Source organism: Lagopus muta, chromosome 24 (genome assembly GCF_023343835.1).
Source record: "Lagopus muta isolate bLagMut1 chromosome 24, bLagMut1 primary, whole genome shotgun sequence".
Taxonomy (NCBI): Eukaryota; Metazoa; Chordata; class Aves; order Galliformes; family Phasianidae; genus Lagopus; species Lagopus muta.
The window spans coordinates 2,821,719-2,844,778 of NC_064456.1; the positions used below are offsets into that span (position 1 = coordinate 2,821,719).

The 23,060-nt window shown below is 51.6% G+C and overlaps 1 protein-coding gene across 14 annotated transcripts in view; it reads right to left on the reverse strand.

Annotated features, from left to right (window-relative positions):
* PLXNA2 (plexin A2) overlaps positions 1 to 23,060 on the reverse strand; it is a 346,250-nt gene that overhangs the window by 73,492 nt on the left and 249,698 nt on the right. For 13 of the 14 annotated variants that reach the window (XM_048926047.1, XM_048926043.1, XM_048926045.1 and 10 more), the window contains 2 exons: positions 16,075 to 17,311; positions 14,972 to 15,154 (listed from right to left, as the gene is read on the reverse strand). In XM_048926047.1, coding sequence (XP_048782004.1) covers positions 14,972 to 15,154; positions 16,075 to 17,265 — 1,374 coding nt within the window. In that variant the 5' untranslated portion in view covers positions 17,266 to 17,311. Of the gene's footprint in view, positions 1 to 9,508; positions 9,632 to 14,971; positions 15,155 to 16,074; positions 17,312 to 23,060 lie in introns of all 14 variants that reach the window. The other variant, XR_007373227.1, reaches the window with a different exon arrangement.

The following is a 23,060-nucleotide window of genomic DNA, read 5'->3' on the forward strand; positions in this document are numbered from 1 at the left end:
AATTAAAATTCCTCTTCAGTATCACGTTGCCAGCACTATGGAGCAACTTCAGACCGAGCGAGCAGACAATTCCTCCTTTGGCTTCCCCAGCCGGGATTGAGAGCTGCTGGGGTGAGGGAGATGAGTCTATTGCCCATGGTAAAAAAGGCTGCTTCCAAAATAAATCCCACCAAAGTGCTGCTGGCCCGGAGTGTGGCTGCTGGTGTTCATTTCGCAGCGCAGTTTCACATGCGTAATTCCCCCCAGGCCCTCCCTGCCGCTTCCCTTCTTATCTCCCCAGAACAAACTCTGTGCGCGGGCTCATTTCAAGGAGAGCTTCACCCACAGTCCAGCCAAGTGTCAGCGGATCTGCTGGAAATGCAAATGGAGATGATCATGCAAAAGAGTCAGGCTTAGAGATGGGCGGATGGGGGCAAGAGAAGGCAAAGAAAAGCCGACAGAAACAGGCGGCGAGGAACAAATCTGCCTCCTCAAGTTGTTGATCGCTCGCACACGGGCTCGCTGAGCATGGATAGGTTCTCAAAACCACGCCAGGCCCATTGATTTTTCCCTGCTGAGCTGTCAGGTGCCTCTGAAATGCAGCTCCCAGAGCTCCCCCAGCAGCACGTGGCATTTGGGTGCATCACCTCACTCTGCTCAGCGACAGCAGAAGGAGCGAAGCACGGGGCTGAGCTCTGGGGATGGGTTTCAGGAGTGCAGCCCTCGTGTCTGCATAATGGCAATGCATCTCAATGCATCTGGCAACACCTCCCTGCCCTCTGCTGTGGGTCTCCTGCAGCTCCAGCACAACACCCCCATGCTGGGGTCTGGGAGCAGGGAATGGGGCTTTCCATGCACTGTGTTGGAGGAGGTGATCACTGCTGCTCTGCAACCACCAGAGATGAAGCACGGAGATTTACAGGCAGGGAGAGGGGTGGCTGAAGCTCCGCCACAAAATGCTTCATTATCATGGAAAAAAATCACTAGGTTTGCTCATTATGCACGCAGAGAAACAGCAAGCATGAGGAGGGAACCTATCCGATGTGCTGTAACGCGATGCAGAATTAATCCCCCCTAGGTTACAGAATTCCTCATAAATCGCAAATGGGACAATATCCACTGCATTACATTTTATCACACTTTCTGTCAAAACATCCCCTGCCGGGAGCCTTTCAGTGATGCTATCACAAGCACAGCCTTATTTGGGGAAGAAGAGTTGAACTCAACAGCAGCAAACCATCACTGTGAGGCTGGCACAGACCCTTCCAGCAGTGAGTGGGGTCTCGTTCAGTGCAGCTCTATCTTAATAACGACATCTTCCATTTCTGCTCACACCTATATAAAGCATGTTTGCTATTTAGTGTTATTAATAGGAATGCTAATGCAAGCTGGCTGCCGTGCCCCAGCGCATCCCGAGGGAGTGCACAACACTTCACAAATGCATCCAGTGGGGAAAAGTTCTCCAGCAAAGTGGCTGCTGCTGTGGGCTTTGCTCTGCGGCACGCTTGCAAGGCTCTGTTTTTTTTGCTGGGCACTGAACCGAAAAGAAAAGGGTCTGATTATCTCCTCCAGCACCTTGGTGGCGACCTGGAGCAGTGACCCTTTCCTGTCACTCTCCATTTGCTCTGTGTGTTTTGCACGAGGACGGGGCAAAGCCGTGCAATGGGTACAGGGTGTAGCTGTACACAGTGCAGAGGGCCATGCTGGGGTTGGGGTGCAGCGATGGAGGCAATGGGATCCAGGTGGGACCTCCAAAACCAGTTGCAGCCATTCCCATGGGCACACCGCTCCGTCCTCCTTTTCCAGACGTTAAGTTTGTTTCATTTTCCATCCCGGTATGTTCTCTGCGGGGCCGTGCAAAGGGAACAGAAAGCACAGAAGTGGTGGAGGGATTTGCTGTGTATTGCTGCAGCATGAATAAATGATGCACAGGTCCCCACTGCTATCTGAGCAAAAACATTGAGTAGAAGAAGGCAAGAGGAGGCGTGAAAGGCTCTGGCACAGGTTCCCCTTGTGCTCTGTACAACTGCAGCTCCTGATCTCCTCAGAGCATCACGTTTTCCCACCGCCCCACACCACACAGCTTTGCTGGGCACGAGTTTGCTCCCTGCAGGAACCCACCCTGCTCCCTGCAAGCAGCACAGAGGAGCACACACGTGCACATCCCCGTGTACATGCGTGCTATGATAGGTGCAATTTCAAGCAATTTCCCTGCCAGTCTCTCTGCAATCTCATGTAATCTCCTCCCAAAGGGAATCAAAGACCCCATGGTGCCTTTGCTTGGCCATAAAGAATACAAATCACACCCTGACAGCCTTGAATAATGCAGAGTGGAGCAGCAGAAGTGGGATGGTGGGGGGCTCCCTGCTCCCAGCTCCTATTGCTTTGCCTCCATGTAAATGCCACAGGCACTGACCTGCACGTGCCCACAGTTCTATGCACAGTTCCTGGGAGCAGAGGCACAGCACGGGCTGCTTCCTCCTGCCTGCTACCAAACAGCAGCAAGACCAGGCATTACCAATATCTCCTCTTCATAACACAAACCACAGCTGTTTAACATTCCAGTTGGCAATCTCACAAGAGCTTCAGAGCTCAAATGCTTTGCGGTCCTTGATTTAAGGTGCAGCGTGCTCCCACTGCAGCTGGCACCTGAATGCCCTCAGCGTGCTGGGTCTCACCCTATGGGGGTGCTTAACACCCATGTGCTTAACACCCATTAATGAGCCCAGGCTCATTGCAAACCACATCCCTCCTGAGCAGCACGGGGTGCCCTACAATGAGCACCACCACCAGGAAAAGCAATGGGAAAGGGAAGTGCAGGAAGGCAACAGAAAGGAGAGGGAACAACCACAAGTGGGTTTTACATCGCCGTTACAAAGTGGGAGACAGCTCCCCCAAGGGCACAAAAACTCCTGTAAAATCTCTTTTTTCCCCCCCCTTTTTTTTTTTTCTCCTTCGTTTCAGTCTGACAGAGCGCTGCGGATTGAACACAGATGTGCTCATTCTGGGATCTTGCTGTAACCTAAACCACAATTCCCTGCTAAGCTGTTCCCACATTTGTGGATTGATGTGTCCAGATGCCAGCACAACCTGCAGAGCTGCTCCTCCTGGGACCGGCGGCCAATTCCCAGCACTGTCAATCTCCTTTTCATGGACAAAACCAGCAGGAACAGCATGGCCAGGTAGGAACATGACAGCCTGCGGTAACTGTCACGTACTAGAGAAGGGATGCAATATTTATCTGCCTGGGCACATGGGAGATGCATGTGCCTACAGAGCTGCGAGCATATGGAGCCACAGCAGCAGGTGAAAGTGGTGGGGAGAATCTGGGAGAGCAACAACCAAATGAGGAACTGCAGACCTTGGGAATCTGAGCTGTTTCTCTTCACTAAACCCACAAGCTTTGGAAAATGATTCCCTGAAAGCGCGTGCCTTCAATCTCACTTAAATTCCTCCTTCAGTAACAGTGCTTGGATAAAAATCCCCCCATGTAGCACAAACCCCATGGCCATGGGGCACAGAGAGGGGCTGGGAAGAGGCTGTGAGCACAAACTGCCAGTGTTGGACACAGTGCTGCTCTGAGCTCAGACATCATGCACCACACACAGGGACACGGGGAGGATGCTGGCAGCGATGTGCAAAGAGCTGAGCATCCTTCTGGGCCACGACATGCAGATCCACCGAGAGGAGATAAACTGAAGGCAGCCGAGGGGTAGGCTGATATTTAGTCAAAGTGCATCAAAATCAGCAGAAGGGCTTATTTCAGGACTGATGGGAAATAGACCTTGTGCTTGTAAAGGATTAATGCATATAAACAGCCAGAGAGCTGCCCAGCCCCTTCGTGACTGGAAGAGCTTCCCTGAGAAGGGACTGAGATCCTGAGAGGGGAAACCCAGGGGACACCCATAAGGAGCTGCCACCATCGATGCACATCAGGAGAGAAACCACAGCCTGTGGGCTCTCGGCCACGCCAGCTCATGCTGCATTCATCCCCAGCCAGGTCACGAGCTCAGCACTGGCCATGGCCCAAACGATGCCAATAAAAACACCGACAGATGAACAGGCACAGAGCAGCTGCTTGGGAAGCTTGGGGTGAAGGCGGGTGGGGAGGGAGGAATTAAATTAATCCCTTCATTATCAACCCGACCCCTGGAAAAATCTGAAGGAATGGCTGTGAAGGTTCACGGCAGAGCACTGAAGGCAGGAGATCAGCTAACACAGCATCTGCCAGCCCAGACGGGCTCGGCTCTAATCCCCCTCTCCAGCTGGGACGTGGCCACTGGGAGCCAGCACGGCACTGGGAGCTGTGCTGAGCTGAGCTGTGTCGTGTTGTGCAGTGCTGAGCTGAGCTGAGTTGGTGCACAGCACTGCCAATCCCACCCGAGAATCACACAACAGTCTGAGTTGGAAGGAACCTTTAAAGGCCATCTGGTCCCACTCTCTGCAGTAAGCAGGGACACCTACAGCTCAATCAGGTGCTCAGAGCCCCGTCCAGCATGGAGCATCTGCAGGGATGGGGCACCACCGCCTCTCCGTGCCAAAGCCCCACTGTCCTTACTGTAACAAACTGTTTTCTTATATCCAGTCTAAATCTCCCCTGTCCAATCTAAATCCCCCCCCATGTCCTTTTTTAAACCAGAATTGGCACAATACTGGGTGAAGGAACGTGGTTAATGTGCATGGTGAAGATAAGTTGATGGCTGGACTCGATGCTCTTCTCTAACCTTACTGATTCCTGATCCCATTCCTGACACCAATGAGTACTTGGGTGGGCTGGAGGACAAAAAAGGGGAAGGGGGAAAGGAAAAAATCCCACTCTGGTTTATATCTCAAAGGGATTTAATTCTGAAGGAGAATGGCCAAGGGAGATCCCTGCACACCTGGGGGGAGGATCAGCAGCAGCCGCTGTGCCATGCCATGCCCAGTGCCAAAAGCAGATTTATCTGTGAGAGAATGAAGGCAAAAGGCTCCCAGAAGGGACAAGTTCCAAACCCAGTTCCTAGGCTCCTCCAGGTCTCTTCTAATCCCTCTCAAAACCATCAGCATTGTGGGGTGGAAGGGGGAGCCGAGCCAAGTGGCCCTGGGCACAAGGAGAGGCTATGGGTTGGGAGGTGTCAGAAGGCTGCAGAGGGATGGGAAGGGCACAATGGGAGCAGCGTGGATGCCTGAAGATCACTGGTGGCATCACGCAGCTGAAGGCCATCAGATAAGGTAACAGCAGGACTGGGGGCACGGTGGATGCCTGACCACACAGGGAATGAGACCAAAACCCAGAGACTCATTTTTCACAGGGTGCTGAGCAGCCATTAGACATTAATGACTTCTGGCACCCAGTGCCCTGGGTCAGATTCCAATCGATGACCCCAAGTGAAGGGTTCTGCCTTCCCCATCAGCACCCCTGGAGAATCCTGCAGTGTACTGAGGGACCTTCCCTGGGCACAGGGTGACCCCACCAACATGCATCACAGAGAGGAAGCTGCTTCCCCGGGAGGAATCAAAGCCTCATTGACACGTGAATTATGAATGAAACCTTAAGCTTTTAAACTTTTAACCTGTGCATTTCTAAGAAAGACTTAATTTAGCCAGAGATGCGGGAGGGATGAACAATGGTGCAGAGGAAGGTAGCAGGCTTTTAAAACACGCCCTGGGTGAAGATGAATATTTCATGCAGTGAGCCATTCCCAAAGGAAAAATGAAATCCTGACCCCACTGCCCAAAGCTGTGGGGCTGTTACAAGACCTGGGCTCTGCCTGGGCTGCTGTTCTTCTCAAACCTCGTACCAGAGCCCAACGATTTAAATCCTCTCCAGCTTTCTCTCTGCTGGAAATCACCCAAAAACTGCCTCACTGACCAGGGCTGAATGGGATTTTGTTTATTTTCAGGACAACTGTGGGCACGCAGCAGAGCTGGCACAGGGCTGGGAGCTGAGCACAGCCGGGAGCAGAGCACACAGAGAGCTGAGCTGCTGCTGCCCTGCAGCCACCCCCAGCACCAGGGGAGAAGAACTGGGCAGAAGGACTGCAAAACCCCCCCTGAGAACAGAGAGGGGAGGCTCTTATAAGGCAATACATAGCAGGAAAATCACCTTTAGAAAACTATCCCTATGTGGCACGATGTCCCTCCATCAGCAAACCCAAGCTGGCACTGTTATACGGGCACAGGTACATTTGGATTTGAAGCCTTTCACACATCAGAGCATCACTGCCAGACTCATCAGTGCTCAAAACTTCCCTTACATTTTAAGTGTTTGGAGCTTAAAACAACCACACACAGTCCAGCTGCCCAACAGAATGCAGCCTGGGCTGGGGGGAGCAATGGGGGGTAATGGGGACTCTGCCTGGCTGAGCCAGAAGTGCTCCCCTCCTACGGAGGAGGGAACAAAATCCATCAGTCAGCCCCAAATGATAAATAAAAGAGATGAAAGTTGGTGTGAAACTAAACAAAGCCCCAGGTGGCCCCCTGCCTGGGGCACTTCTGCTAATTTTAGCATCCCTGCTCCTCTCCAGGCTGTTTGGTTCAATGACTGCTGGGTTTGGAGCATTTACTTTGCTGCGAGTGCCCAAAATGCTGAGCAAAGGGATGAAGTGAGGCCCGAAAAGCCCAGCCAGGTGCCCTGCAGGGTCTCAGGGCTGAGCCACGAACCCCAACTCCCAGGGCAGCAGCAGAGGCCAGGGGGGAGCGCTTTGTATTTATTCCACGGGAGAAAAAAAGCAGCAGCCTCACAGAAGCATCCTATACAGCAGAATGTATTTAAATACCTAATGAAGGAATAAATCTGTGAGAGGCAGACATTTACTGCATCCTCCCTTCACACAGAGTCTTTGTGCGGGTGCAGGGCCACGGCTGCACCTGTGCTGCTGGGTGATGGATGTGACCACATCCCATTGCGGGGGCTCTACCTGTCAGGGGGATATTGAACGCTCCCAGGCTGCACATCCATCCCAGCAGCATCCTGCATACCAACACAGTGCAGCTCCCAGGGCTCTGCAGGGGTAGAGTGCAATGCGTGGAGATGTGGGACTGCAGGAGGTGTGTTTGTGCTGGGATGAGCTGGGATGATGGTGAGGCTGAGCTGTGCAAAGCAAGGGTGGGTGTGCAGAGTGCTGGGTGGGCACTGTGCAGAGCTGCAGAGTTTCGTGGCACAGTGGCAAAGGCTGCTCATAACATGAACTCAGGGGTTTACCAGTGGGAATAGCAAAAAGAAATTAAAAGCTGCAATGCTTTCCCTACAGGGCAGGCAGGGAGCAGCCAACATTTTCCCTGACTCCCCTCTGCCTCTGCCTTGTGTTAAAACTTTCAGCACCAGATAACAGCATTCGGTCCTGCTGCCATGGGGGATGGCCAGAGATGCTCTGCAGGGCTCAGCCAGCCTGGATGGTACAGAACACTACAGCCCATCAGAGCTTGCTGCCAGAGCAGATGTGGAGCAGGAGCTGCCATCAAGCTGCACTATGAACATCCACAAGCATCACACTGTGTACCTGGCTCTATCAGAGCTACTGCTCCACACCAGCACAGTCTGCAGTGGTTTTGCCCCATCTCTGCAGCCAATAAAAGTCAGTGTAAGGTGCTGGGGATGAGATACAGGAGCTCAGCTGCCAGATTCACATTTTGCATTTGAGGAAACTAAGCATTCCAGCAAGCATGCAAAGCAGGCTCTGTGATGGAGCAGCAGCAAAGCAGCACAGCATGTGCACTCAGCCCATCTCCAGCACCAGCCCATCCCCATCCATCATTTGGTTTCAGTTTTACCTCCCCACCCCCAAAAGCATCCAACCTCCCCCCGTCCTCTGCCTGCCCTCCTCCCCCCAATACCAAAGGTCAGCAGTGCTGATATTCAGAGGTCAGCAGGAAGAAACGCAGCGGGGTCAGGGGGGAGGGAAGCAGCAGGCTGGAATTTCACTTCTCCCCAATCATTTGCTTCCATGAAGCAGCAGCCAGAGCCCCTAAAAATGCAGGGCAGTGGGGCTAGACCCTTCTCACAAGCTGGGGGGTCTTTGGGACGATCAGATACCAGGCGCAAGGTTGGTTGGTTGGTTGGGGGGCTGCAGTGCTGCATCCTATGATGGCTAAGCACCAAAGAAAAATACCCTGAATCCACAGGAAAGCCATCATTCAGACTGAAATTTGGACTGACAAGGAATTTCGGTGCTGTGTTCCAGCTCTATTTGGGTGCCCCAGTTCAGCCCCATTCTGAGGGAAGGCACAGACTGCAGGGGCTGAGCAGCACAGCTGTGATGGGGGAATATGCTGTGGAGAGCAAAACACGCTGTTTTCATGTAAATGTCCCTAGTAATAAAAGTGAACGAAGAAAACCATGCATCCAAACAAGAAATAACACATTTGTGCTAGAGAAGCAGAAATGCTTCTAAAAAGAGCGCTTTATCGATGCGTTCCAGCAGGCATTGGCTGTGCTTTAATGCTCCTCAAGGAACAGCACGTGGCTCTGCAGGGCTCAGGCTGTGCCTCTGATCAGAGCAAAGCAGCCCATCATCCCCTTCACACTCCACAGCCCTACCTGTCCCTCAGCCTGCATCTTCCAGATTCTTCCCATTACTTATTTCACAGTGCCATGACCAAATTCCCAGTGCTGAAGGCCAGGCTGGGATGAGCCATGAGCACCTTCACACACCGCTCATGCTTTGCAGGATGCTCAGGCTGCAAAGCGCAAGGCCTGCAGGCAGGTTTATGAGATTAAAACCCAGCACACGATAAATAATTTAGCAGCATACCACAAAAAAAAAAAAAAAAGGAAATAAAAAAAAAAGAAACCACCCAAAAAACCCACACTGTATAATAAGAAGGCTGTACCATGCTCATGTTCATTTCAAATGCACATTGCTTTCATCTGCACGCATCTGTGAGATGTAAAGATGTGGAACCAACAGAGAAGGAGCAACCAGGAGGAGGTGTGGGTCCTGGAGAAGCTATTTGCAATCACTGCTGCTGGTTGCACTTTGAAGACCTGAGGCACACAGGCACCTGCTTTTCTCCTGAGGAGAAGGAAGGGAGGTGGGCAGAGCATGCATGACTGCAGGCATAATGGGCTCCTGCTAACGTAGGGACCGGCTGCATCCCAGCCACACCTGCCTGGCACTCCCATAAATATCAGCAGATGTCCCAGTGATGGCTTTGCCTTTGCAAACTACGCTGTATTTTACACCCTCGCTATCACTGCCATTGCCCTGGGCAGCAGCAAGAAGCAATGGGAGCAGCACTGGGTGGTGAAGCTGATGGTGCGGATGAAGAACACAGAGGGAGGGCAGTGTGGGGGACAGCCCCAAAGCACAGCACTCTGCGTGCACCTTCCCTTCCCCTCTGAACGTTTGTGTTTTCCATTTTTGCTCTTTTTGCCTCGAGGAGGCATTTATAGAAGCAACGTGGCGTGGCCATCTCGCAGCATTTCCTGCCACAGGGGGATTTAAGATGCTACAAATGGACCCAAACGTGCACTGTTTGACCTCAGTGAGGATCTTAAAAGCCTGCAGTGCAACACATACCCCAAGGAGAGCACAACGTTCTCACTCACAGATGGAGAGGCAGGAGCCAAGAACGTGTCCAGAGCACAGCAACCTCTTCAAGTTCACACCCAGAGGGAAGCAGGGAGTAGGCAGCAAAACCACTGTGAATTCACAGAGCAGTTTGGCCTTTCCTGATGTTTTCCACAAAAAAAAAAAAAAAGAAACAAAAAAAAAGCATTACTGAACCACGCGAAAATGCTGCTCTGCCTCCAGCATGAACTGGAGGAGGAATAACTTCTGCCTCACTTCATCCTCATAAGGGATCTAATGCCTCCTCCTATGCAAGGTGTGGGGATTAATTATCTTCTAAATACGTTCAAGATTAAAAAAAAAACACGAGTGCACAAGTGGGAGAGCTTTGTGGTATATGTGTCCCAAAGTGCAAGGATGGATGCTCAGGGCCATTGCTGAGGGCTGGGACCAAACCCCTGAGGTGCAGAACCCCCCCACAGAATCCCCCCACGCTCTCTGCTCCTGTGGCCCCACTCCATTTGGAAACGAATCAAATGCCATTGTTGCACTCTGCATTTCAAGCTGATTTTTCAAGGTGCCCAAGCCTGGAAAGAAGTATTCTCATCACCACCTCGTGAGCCAAGGAACGGATTAAAGCTGCCTCCGAGCCCACCTGGCTCCATTTCACATAGCAGCTCCTGAACACCTGCCCCTCAGCTCTCCAGCAGCTCTAAAACACATCCAAAATTCTCCTTTCTTTCATTTCCCTCTGCTAGGCAACAGATAACAGAACTGGAGGAGAGATGCTGGGAGAAGAGGAGCCAATTTCGTGCCTCCAAGAGGCAGCAAGGATGTTCCTGAGCTGCTCCATCCCCTGCAGGGACACGGGGTGATACTGAGCATCTGCTGCCACTGCTGCTGTGGGGTTTGTGGGCTGGAACAGCCCCACGGCCTCTGGGCTCCTCTGCACACTGCTGCAACTGTTTGTCCTGAAGTGCTCCAAAATACACGTAGGAGCGATAATTAAGGGTATATTGAAGGATGAGATAAGCATCTGTAGAATGAAGTCAGATAAGGACAGGTTCAGACATGTGCTTCGTTGGGAAAGATCTGTTTTATTGCCACAAATGGAAGAAATTAAATCAGCCAAGCTGAATAAAACCCTCACACGCCAAAACACCACAATGCACTCAGAAGTTTGCTCCCCCTTGCTCCAACAGTGCCCTGCAGGGCTCTGCCTTGCTGAGCACTGGGCAGCCAGCAATGTGCACATTTGTGCATGCAGCAAGGAAACTACAAGTCAGAGCATCACAGCTCGACATCTTCCTGCAGCACCTTTCCTCCAGACAGATCCCACCCAGCTCCTCGCAGGTCACCTTGCACGCTGCAAGCCGTGCATGAGAGCAATGCAATGGGGATGGGGTGCTCTGGGACTGCAGAACAGCAATTGACAGTTGTTTGTCACTGTCCCCTTCACCTCCAAACTCACCAAGCGCTCCGTTCCTGAGTTCTCATGCAAAACTGCAAGGCTGTAAAGCACAGAGCTTTGCTTCGTGGAAGCGACCTCTGCATGCAGAGAGCAGCTCTCAGGCAGCTCCACCTCAATGCATCCCAAACCTTCCAGCTGTTCTTTGGAGCAGGTCAGTGCTGGGATAAAACCACCAGCATCACCGTGCTGCCTTTCCCCATGTGCACAGTCAGCCCGAGAGGCTCAGCAATGCTGCAGGGCTCTGCCTGGCTCAGGCACAGACGGCGCGATGGCAAAACAGCACTTGGACTGTGCACGGTCAGACATAGAAGAGACAGACATTTATTTATTCTTGATCACAAACAATGCCCTCCATTGACAAGCTGAATGAAGGGCACTTCACTGATTTATTAGATCTAATAAGAAGCACACCTCTCGGGATGAAAGACAAGATTGATTTGAGCGGAGAGCGGCGCTGGCAGCCCGGCCACTGTGCTGTGCCTGCTGCCACAGAGCCAAACAGCACTGGGGGAGAAAAATAAAGGGACAGATTTGCACAAGGGCAGCTAGAATAGAAACCAGGCTTGCAATAGCCCTTCAGCCTTGGGGAATGGAGGGTGACTATCCCTGCAAGCCCTGCTCCCTCCCGCTCTAAAAGAAAAACAGCAAACTCAAAAGTTCTGGAGCAACTCCAGCACGGTTCTCAGGAAACCCCTAAGTCTGCCCTTCCCATGTCTCTGCACCCCTAAATGCAACAAGTGCAATTTCCACATCAGTCCCATCCTCCACCAGGCAGACCACATTAGCTGAGTTCCGTGGACGCCGTTTTCCATCAGGAAGAAGACAACTAGCACAGCAGTGCTTAGCTTGAGGCCCTATTAATAGCACTCCTAATTATATGGCTGCAAATTTAATTCATAGCAATGATTAGTGTCAAAATCAAAGGCATCACACATCAATATTGATGGAATTGTATGAAGCCCATAAACAGAACAAGCAAGCCGACACATCTCCCCCCAGCACTCAGTTGCTGTTAACTGTTGTGTTAATGTCTCCTCTAATTTTCCTCGATGAAAACTGCATTACTGAAGGAATTCACTAATCTGAGCAGTTATGTCTCGACATGATACCATTTACCCCAGTCAGGATGCTGAGACCTTGCAGGAGAGCCAGACCTCCAGGCTGCAGAGAACAGAACCCCACGTACCCACCTTATCCAAAGGTCACAGCATTATCAGTACATTGGCTTTTCATCACTTACAGACTACTGCTGCAGTCATTCGCAGCAATTCTCAATGTCACAGGGCTGCCATGGAGCAGGGCTGCTCTGTCACATCCCGTGTTCTACGGGGACAGACGTGCAGGTGCAGCCCTTGACAGCACCAAGCATCCCTACCCAAGGTAGACAGCATGGCTGAGCCAGTGCTGCGTGAGAACATCCCTCCTCCAGCACAGGGTTTCCATGCAGAATGGATCCATCGACTCATCCTTTTCCCTCAGGCAGCAGCAAAGAGCAGAGGGGTGCAAGCACCATTCCACGTGGTGTGAGCTGCTGACAGTCCACAGCTCGGATACAGCCCTGCTGGGGCTGGTTGGGCAGAGAGGGACTGCAGGGGGACAGCGAGACAACGGGAAGGGACAGAGCTGGGAGTGAAGGGGCCTTGGGTTGGCAGGGACCTTCAGCATGCAGCTGCTTGGGAGGAATGGGCTGCAGCAGCCCATTAGAACGGCTGATGGGAAGGACATCAGTGAGATAAGAGGATATTTTCGGTAATGAACTCTCACAGGCAAAGCACAGGCAAATCTGAAAGATTTCAGAGCTGGCTCCCTGACTTCTTCCCTGCAGCTACATAAAAGCCTCTTCTTTGAAATCCCAGGCTGAGCCACCAGCTTGCTTCCAAAGTAAATCAACAACTGTAGGAGAGGGAATAAATGCAAGCAGCATTCAGCGTTCGGTGTGTGGGTAGACAGGCAGGAGAGGAGAGGAGGCATTTATCTGGGAATCTCTGGCACTTCCAGAGGTGCACATCTTTACTGTCCTCATTTCACATGTGGGGAAGGAAGAGACACAGAAACTTTCATAGCCCTCAGCACGCCGTGTGCTCGCTGAGTGATGTGTCAGCTCTGGGACTACGCTCAGCCCCGCAGACAACCAGGCAACTTCTCCGGATCTAAAACACCTCCACTGTGGCATTGTTTGAGGCAAAGCCACTTCCCACGTAAAGATAACCCCATATGCCAAAAAGGAATAGATTTACTACAAGTGCAGACAGGACCACAAGATACAGAACATCCCCAGCCCCACACAGCATAAAACAGGGCTCCAGCTCAGGATATAGCAGGGTCCCAACAGCTGGCAGATGTGGAGAAGGGATCTTAACATATGCCACCAAAGGCTGACTGCACTGAATGCCTGCAGGGGACTCACTGGAGACCTGAGCTCATTTTTTTAATACCTGCTTACTACTGGCTCAAACCACAGGTAAAGCTTGGATCACTCCTGCATCACTCCTCAGCTCCCCTCCTGTCCACAGGAGTAAAGTAGATGGGCATGAATAGACTAACTTGCATCAAAAGGTGGTTGATTGAGTGGGGCTTCAGTGCAGACAACTACAAGGATTTAACTGTGCCAGAGAAAATGCTTCTTCTGTAATCCTACATAATTAATGCCACGCTAAAGTAAATGCTTGGTGTGCAGGCACAAGCTGTTCGCTTTAATTCCCTCTACATGAGGCAACTGCCCTGCTGCCCAAAACACCAAATGGACAGTAATGGACAACAACCACCCAGCAATAGCCAATAACCACCCCAAAATGGCCAACAACCACTCCAAAATGGCCAGCAACCACCCCAAAATGGCCAACGACCACCCAATAGTGGCCAGCAACCACCCCAACAATGGTTGGCAAACACCCAGCTGTGGCAAGCAACCACTCAACAACGCTCAGCAAACACCCAACAACCAGAAACCACCCAATGGCCAACACGACTTGCTGGAATCACAGCAGCAGATGCATTATTTGCAATGTGATGAAGATTCTTTCTCCACCCACACCAGGATGAGCCCTGTGCTTCACATAGCACCAGGTTGGGCAGGGAAAGAGGGGCTCTGCTCATGCCCCCACGCTCCAGACTTCCTCACTGCACTGAGAGGCACCAGGGAGACTCCTAATTTACTGCTGCTCAGCACTTGTAAAGTGCTGAATGAATATTAATGAACTGATGTAATTAAAATGATGCAGACATTCAAGTGTAGTATCTGCCTGTCCTTGTATCTTCCTGGATAGATGAGGAAGAAATTCCCTGCTGTTTAAGGACACAAAAAATTAACAACCTGCTGTTGATTACATTTGTTAACCCTTTCCCTGGCTCAGAGAAGCAGGGACTGCATTTAGCAGGATCACCAAATGATGTCATTGACATCTTAGGTTCATTTGAAGGATCTCACACTCAGCAGGCTGGTGGTTGGACTCCAGAATCTTAGAGCCCACCCAGCAGCCCCCAGCTCCTGCTGCTGGGAGAGGAAAACAACATGGAGATCTTCTTAGCCCTAGGCAAGAGCCCCAGCTTTTGTGATGCAAAGGGTGAGGAATGTTATCTTCCAGGGATCCATCATCCAGCTGTCTTGGGGAGACAAGGAGAAGTAGGAAGGCTTTGCCCTGAGGCTTGGCTTCCAAAAGCAGCCAAGTTAACCCACTCCCTGACTCAACATTCTGCCACCCAAACCCAAAAGCCTCTTAAGCTCAGTCTACCACACCAATCACAGAAGGATTATGGTGAAACAAGTCAAACCTGCTGCAAGATTCCCATTAAACTTTCACAAATAAAAGAATATCTCTGAGACCTCCGACCATGGTTCGCTGATGGTCACTTCAACTCTTTTGCCTATAACCACATGAGCCCATTATTGCTCCAACTGTTCCTGCAGCAGCCCCACAGATACACCACGGTTCACTGAATGATGAAATGCAAAACCAAACAAAACCACAAGGTGCTGTAACACTGATGGGAAATGGATCCCGCCTCTCCAAAGCCACAGAAATTATCTTACCTTCTTCACTTTGCCATTTTTAGTCCCCACGAACACCACGCTGTAGCCATTGTAGATGTATGAAGCAACAGAAGTCATCCGGTCCCGGCTGGAGGTGAAGAGTGTCACACCATCCACTGGCACTGAGCCACCCAGGGGCTGGTTGATGTCGAGCCCACAGAAATTGTCATCGATTGGAACAGGCTGGAAAGAGGAGATTTTAGGAGATTCTCGTGAGTGAAGCACAAAGCAGGGGGCAACCCTGGGGTTCCTGCACAGGAGAGCCTAGGAGAGTGGGGATGTGGGGCTGGTGGGGACATGGAATCTGTGTGGATGTGAGGTCAGCAGGGGCTGACCCAGGTGCGGACCCTGCGTTTTATGGTGGTCTCTCCCATGCAGCAGAATGGTGCCATGGGGCTGCACCGTCACGCTGACTGCAGTCCTCTTGCTAATTTTCCATAAGGGACATTCAGGAATTGCTAAACACTTAGACACAACTGTGAAGGGATGGCTCTCCCATGTGCAAGCAAGTGTTCTCGCTTTCCTTTTTTCATTTCATTTAACCCACGTTCATCTCCTCTCAGCAGCCAAACTTAATATGCTTGGTAAAAGAAGGCCCCAGGGATTCTCAAGTCAGCCCTAGAACAATCTGCATGTGAATCAAGATTAGAGAAATCATCTGAATAAAAACCACGGAAGATTCAACTGTCATTTGTATTTATCTCGTTAGTTTGCTGATATCAGCCTCTTGCTGCGGGAAAGGTGAGAGCCTGAGGTTGGGAACAGCAAACACTGCCAACAGAGAGCACACCTTCGTCCTTATCCACCAGCCTCAGTGCAGTCCCTCCTTTCACTGCCACCATTGACTGTCTGATAACAACAGGGAGGAAAAGGACAATAGGAGGAAAAGGATTGCTACATCCATTCCATATTTAGGGAAATTGAAGCAAAGATTCATAGAATCATAGAATCATAGAATCACCAAGGTTGGAAAAGACCTAAAAGATCATCCAGTCCAACCGTTCACCTATTCCCAATAGCTCCCAATAGATTGATCCTATTCTGCACCATAGGGCCACGCATTAAAACCAAAGGCTATGACAGCCAACTGCCTGCATCCTCACCGCTTTGGTGCACTGGACATCCTTCCCCAGCAGCCAGTTGAGCTCCAGGTTGCCCTCCCCCTGGTAGCAAGACTGCAGCCGGTCCTTGATCTGGGCATTGACAGCACGAATTGGGAAAACACAGAGCGCGGAGTCATCCGGTGGCTGATGGTACTGCTTCTGTCCCTTGGAGAAAATGGCAAAGAGAACATCCTCCTGGGCTGTGATATTGAGGGATTTGGCCAGCACATCCCCTGGCTTCGACAGGTAGGCTGCCTGCAGCAGGCGGTACTCCGTGTCCCCCCTGACGCAGCCGAAGGGCAGAGAGACGTAGGAGTGGAATTTGGGGTCATCTTTGCAGAGCCGGACGATGCGGGATGTGTAGAAGAGGTCACTGGCAGAGTTGGAGACGCCCTCCGGGGTCTCTGGTTGGACAGTCAAAAAATAGACGAAATTGCCACTGGCAAAGCCATAGATGTAGAAGATATCAAAGTGCGAAATGAGGGCCAAGGTGTCCGAGGGGATTTTGATGAGGGACGAGACAAAGTCACTGTGGAGCTCATAATCCAACATCGCCGACGACTCTGGGTCGCGGGGAAGCTTCCGGCTGGAGAGCGTGGGGAAATAATCCTGCTTCCCATCCACCGCTGTCCCAATGAAGAGCTTCCCATCCTCACCCTCGGAGCGCACGATGACGCCATACATGGTGCCTGTCTTGTTGACACTGGACAGGTAATGCTCCTTCTTGTGCGAGGGCTCCACCAGGATGAACAGGTCGTCCAGGCGCAGCAGCTTGCACACTCCTTGGTACAGGCTGCCACAGGCCAGCAGCCGGTTCTCGGAGTAGTCAATGATCAGCAGCTTGTTGACGTTGTTGGTGAGGGTCAGCACCTCACTGCAGGGCTGCACGATGAGGGGAGGGTAGCAGGATTTGTTGTCCTCCTCGGGACCGGTTTTGTGAGCCACTAAAATGGTCAAGTTACCTGAAAGCTTGTAAACCCTATTGATGGCTCCGACGTAAACGGCCCCGGTGCTCTGGTGGACGGTCAGGTGGTTGAAAGTCCAGTCCCGGTGCTCAGAATGGAAAGTGCTGAATGAGGTGCTGCTGGATGCACTCCAGGAGAGCGACGCCAGGAGGAGGCAGAGCAGAGATGCTGACCTGCCATCGCCATCGGAGCGCAGTGCCCAAGGGCAGGTCCTCCTCTGATCCATCCTGGGAATGGCCAACCTGTGCCCCAGCAACGTCCCTCACATGGTTCTGGGGGAGAGAAAAAACGCACAGAGCAAAGGATTAGACCCGGTGTGCCTGCAGATACCATTCAAATTACACTTTCTAATTACGCAGTCCTTGAGATAAAGCGAGGACATCCTTAAGCCCAACAAGAATTAAGCAGGTCTCCTAACTTATTGGCAAACTGTTCAGGTTTGAGGTTGTGCCACTTTGTTCAGCCCCTGCGTGTTAATGCGTTCTGTGTTTGGTTGTTATAATGGGCACCACTCTGCCATGGGAGAGGATAATCAGCTCCCAGCCAAGACAATGCCTGCAGTTCCCATACAGCCATCAATCTGCAGGCTTGGCTAAAAGGATGCCTCCTGTAGGGAATGTTGTTGGAAGCGACAGAGGAAATAAGAGGTGTTTTCTACCTCTAGGCCCTGTATGATTTAATGTGTGAGCCTGAGGAAGAAGTCTCATGCAGGTAAAAGTGCACCAAGCACCCACCCCAAAGCCCCAGCAGCCCCCATTACCTCTGCCCCAAACCAGCAGTGCCCATGTAGGTGGCACCAATGCCAGCATTGCTGCATGGGTTGCAGGACCTCAGTGCCACCATGGGTGTGCCTGGTGTGTCACCCTGCTCAAACCTCCAGACCTGCTGCTGACCCCATCTTGCACTTCACCTCAGCCCTGCTCATCACCACAGATGCGTTCAACAAATTGCGCTTAGAAAACTATCACAAAGTTTTCTTTAATCCCAAGAAGCTGCGCTTCTTTCAGGTTGGACATGATTGGACAACCATGGGAACCATCCCAGTCAGTCCCATTGGCAGATGTTCTCCCCCATCCCATACCAGCATGGGCTCATACCGCCCTGGGATGAGGGAGATGATGAGCCACCTTCCTCCATCACATGCAGACCAGGCAGACAGCACCATGTCTGTGCTGGCACCTCCTGGCACCAATCCTACAGGACAAGGGCTCCTCCTGGCCCCGTGCAGCTGTCAGAGCCCCCGCTTTGATTGATGCTGATCTCGGTTTTGGTATTTAAAATAATTCATGCTGCTGGAAACCTACACCGCGCTCATAAGCGGGTGTCAGCACGCAGCCACTCTTTAGGCTTGTTAACGCCTGGAGCTGGAGACGGGTGTTGTGAGAGGTGACAAAGGAGCTCTGTCCCTGGGCTGCACATCTCCGTGTCACTGACAAGACAGCGCAGGAGCACGATAATGGGTTTCTCATTCTGCTCAGGGATACGTTTCACCGTCTGCTGCTTCTGTTTTCCAGCTTCATTTCCACCTCTGGCGGGCAGCAGCTCCTTTCTGCCAGCTCAAAGAAGGCAGTGCTCTGATGCTCAGGGCAGTAGATTCTAGGTTATGGGGTTCTGGGATGCATGGGGAGCTCAGCAAAGGGAATGCTGCCCAGAACCAGGAGATCCCACTGCAGGGCTCAGTGCACAACACAACTGCTTTTCTGCTGAGGTTGTTTTTTGGTTTTTTTTCTTGGATGTGAGTTTAAAACACGGTTTTAAAAGCAATCTGAAGCTATTGGTAACACAAGGTAAAAAAATAAATAAATAAATGAAAGAGAGAGTAAATTCAGGGCTACAACATAAACCCAAGCAACTGAAAGGCCTCAATTAGGCTGAAAGGAGTTATCTGGTATTTAAATAATTATTAGATTGAAGGAATAATCACAGGTCTGAGCTGATTTTTTTCCCCCACTGTCATCCTAATGGAGGCCATAATATTATTATTCAAATGGCCACGGCTCCCATTGAGGGGGGAAGGAACCCGGCTCATTCCATCTCAGTGCAGCAGGGCTCCGCTTATTGCAGCTGTCACTCAACTGCAGCCCCACGCTTTGTCATTTGTGGCATTTTATGCACATGAAAAAGAAAAAAGAAAAAAAAAAGGGGGGGGAAATTAAAGCACACACAAAAAAAGAAAAAAAAAAAGATTCTCTTATGATTCTCTTATGGAAAATGAGGGCTCAAAGGAATGATTTTGGTGCTACGAGTGCAGCAGCTGCCCTCCTGCACGATGCTGCTAGCAGTTGGGGCACCAGCTGCCCCTATCTCTTCACATAGGCTCCATCTATCTCCTCCTTCCAGAGAAAAAAAGAGAGAAAGAAGTGGAGTTTGCCCACTTTGTGCCAAGTGAGAGCGCACACGTCTGCTCTCAGCCCTCCTGGAGCCGACCAGGAATGTTCCTGGGAAACGTTTCCAACCATTGAAGCTGTTGCAGTGATTTATGTCCTGTGAAGACCCAATATTCAGGACATTTGGTGCAGCAGCCCGGTGCACTTTGAGCCCAGGCAGCACTCAATCATTTGTTTGCTTGACACCATCTGCAATGACTGAACAGTTTGATGTGAAGTAATTACATTTTCCTAACACAAAGCAGGGACGAGGGCTCCTAGTGCCTTTTGTTTGCTCATAAAAGGTTCTGACCCCACCAACACTAAAAGCAGGCTGTGCATCAGGAGACAGCTCCGGAATGGCTGGGATAGGAGGGACAGCCCTGCTATCCACGGTGTCCCCTGTATGTCCCCTATATTTGCTATGAGATAGCAAAACAACAGGGCTGAAAGACACTGAGCTGCTCCTCCAGCACAACATGCAATGCTGGGCAGCAGCCCCAATGCTCACAGCCGCCCTGTAGGTGCAGGGAAAGAGTTAAGAGGGCAAAGCACAGCATTGTGCTTATTGCTTCCTCCAGCCCCTAGACAAGGAAGAGGAGGGGAAGAGCGAAGCTCAGCCACGAAAAGGCATTTCCCTGATAACAAACACGATTGCATGAATTATGCACCCAATTCGGTCATATTGTGCAGACGTGGGATCTTGTTTACACAGCGCATACCGGATGAGCCACCTCTTCCACCCCCCCCCCCCCCCTCACCTCACTTCTGAGTGAGCATCCTAGCAGTGCTGGGGTGAGGAGAAGCAGAGTAGGACAGAGCTGAGCTGGCAGCATCCCTGGCTTCTCCCAGCCTCACTGCCTGGCCCTGAGCGCGGTGCTCTGAGCACTCTGCTTCCCTCTCAGGCTGGCAATGGTGCTCCCGCACAAGAGGCACTAGTGTTCAATCAAAGGAAATGCTCTGCTATCAAAAGGGAGTCACCAAGCACAAACCACTGTAGTAAAGTGTGTGTAAGGAGCTGTGTTAGTGCTTCGATCCCCCTATCCGTGTCTGTGTTCATGAACTGAGCAGAGATTGTTCAGCAGAGCAGAGCCGCTCTCCCCTGACAACAGTGACAAGCAAACACGGGCACAGCTATCTCCAACCACAGGGTAAGACCTTGCTTGCCTCCAGGATGAGAAGGAATGGCTTTAAGTTGTGCCAGGAGACGGTCAGGTTGGATATTAGGAAAAAATGATTCCCTGAAAGGGCAGTGATGCATTGACACAGACTGCCCTGGGAGTTGTGGGGTCACCCTGCAGGCACATGAGGACATGGCCAGTGGGCACCATGGGGTTGGGGTTGGAGTTGGAGATCTCAGAGCTCTTTCCAGTTCAAACTCCGTTTGATTATTCAGGGACTTTATTCCCAAAGAAAACAGAATTTAATGGAGGGTGACCTCAAGTGCAAGCAGATCAAATGCTTAAACGTTTTGCCCGAAGCGATACAGAAGGTGTCAGTGCCCACTGGTCCCCCAGGTGACCTCTGGCTGTGGTTTGTTCCATGGGAACACGAGGGGAGATCGCAGTGCGGTCACTGAGCTGCAGGAGGAAAGCAGGCAGCAGCATCTGCTGGCCTCCTTCCAAGTGCCCCACAGGCAAATGGAGAGCCCCAGCTTCGCATTTAATGGGTCCCCAGCCACTCCATTAAACAGAAATCCTGCAACAGAGCTCCTCTGGCTGTGCCAAGGCAGCGTTCGTTATCCCCACACTCCCCCCAGGCAGCCAGATGTATTTACACAGTAGCCACGGTGCTGTTACCTAAGTAAACCAGGAAATGGGGCATTTGTTAAAAGGAGGCTCTTCGGTGCTGAATCCCCAGTTGCACAGCTATGGATTTCACTCAGACTGCAGCACTGCCATGACTGTGAGCATGGCACTGCCTGCACGCATCAGCCACGTCCCCACCAGAGGGTGGGTGATGCTCAGTGCCACTTCAGGATGGAATCACATTTTCAGGTTGTGAGCAATAAACAGCAGATCAGACCTAAGCAGCCCTGCCCAGGGCACTGCCAGTGGCTGCACCTTCCCTGTTGTCCTATTGCACCAGCAGGGCTCCATCAGATGGTCCCAAACTGGGCAGAGCCATTTGGGCACAGCGCAATTGGAGCCATGGGGGGGCTCAGTGCTGCACCTCCCTGCAGCCAGCAGTCAGAGCCAGCATCCCAGAGCTGGAATTCACCATTGAACTGGAGGGAATTGTCATCCAGACAATGTTGTGATGTTTTGAGGATTTGGAAATACGGACAGCCCTGATGTTAGCAACCTGCAGCAGGCAGGTGGAGCTGGAAGGAGCCACCAGCACTGGAGAACCCTCCAGGGACCATCAAATCCCTCTCAGAGTGCCTCAATGTGAGCACCTGACATGAGCAGCAATCAGCTGCTCCATCAGCACCGTCAGGGAACAGAGCTCACCTTGTGCAGCCCCTCTTTGTCCCTCCTGCATGCATCTCTGGGTGCTCCATGCAGTTTTGACAGTGCTTTAAGATGCCTTAAAAAACCCAGCAGCAGCTCAACCCTGTCCCACCATCGCTGGACATCATCTCCCCCTCTGCACTCGGGTGTCACCCAGGATTGCAGTTCCTCCTGCTCTACTCTGTGCTCCTCTGCCCTGCTTTTCAATTTCAGCTCTCTGGCAGATCGCTGATTAATTCAAGCCTGTTTAATAACCCTTCTGTTTAGATGAAACAAGCTGTCTTGTTTTCTTTATTTGCAACGCTAACTCTTGTTTCTTCACTAAGGATCTTTCTGTCATTTATAAACTTCTGCCTCTCCAAGCAGCCTGACAGTAGGGATGGAGAAAGCATCTGCTGAAGTCTGTGTGTGACACTGACCAGCAGTCACAGCACAGGGGCTGCACACCATGGTCTGAAGGCAGAGCTGTCCTGCACACCCTGCACTTGCCAGCAGGGCTGGGTCAGACCCATAGCACCCAGCTCCCCACCATTTGGAGGCTCTCAGCTGTCTCCCACCTCTTGCATTTCAAAGCTGCACTTGTCTGCAGAGCAACTGAGTCATTTCCTTCCCAAATCCAACCTATCAGACCACATCCAGCCCGGCCCGGAAAACAATAAATCCTTCAGGGACTTTTCAGGCCATATTTCACAGGAATGCAGTGAGAGCTCCTGGCACAGCCCTGAGTTCAGCTGTCACCCACAGCCCCATCCCAAAGCACTGCCTGGGAGCTGCCTCCATCCCACACACAGGAGGGGGAGAAGCTGCAGTGGATGTGGGAATGCAGGAAGGCTGCAGGAGCAAAGCAGCACCAGCATGGGCTGCAGGAACATTTTCAGTTGGTTCTGTTAATATGCATCTGCTTCACAATCACAGATAGACCTTCCAGACCCTGTCAAACATTTCATCAGCATCACCGAGGGCAAAACCATGGCATAAATCAGTGATTTCTCAGAGGGTGGTGAGGCACTGGAACAGGTTGCCCAAGGAGGTTGTGGATGCCCCATCCCTGCAGGCATTCAAGGCCAGGCTGGATGTGGCTCTGGGCAGCCTGGGCTGCTGGTTGGGGACCTGCACACAGCAGGAGGTTGAAACAAGATGGTCATCGTGGTCCTTTTCAACCCAGACCAATCTATGATTCCATGATTTCAGCTCTATAGGGC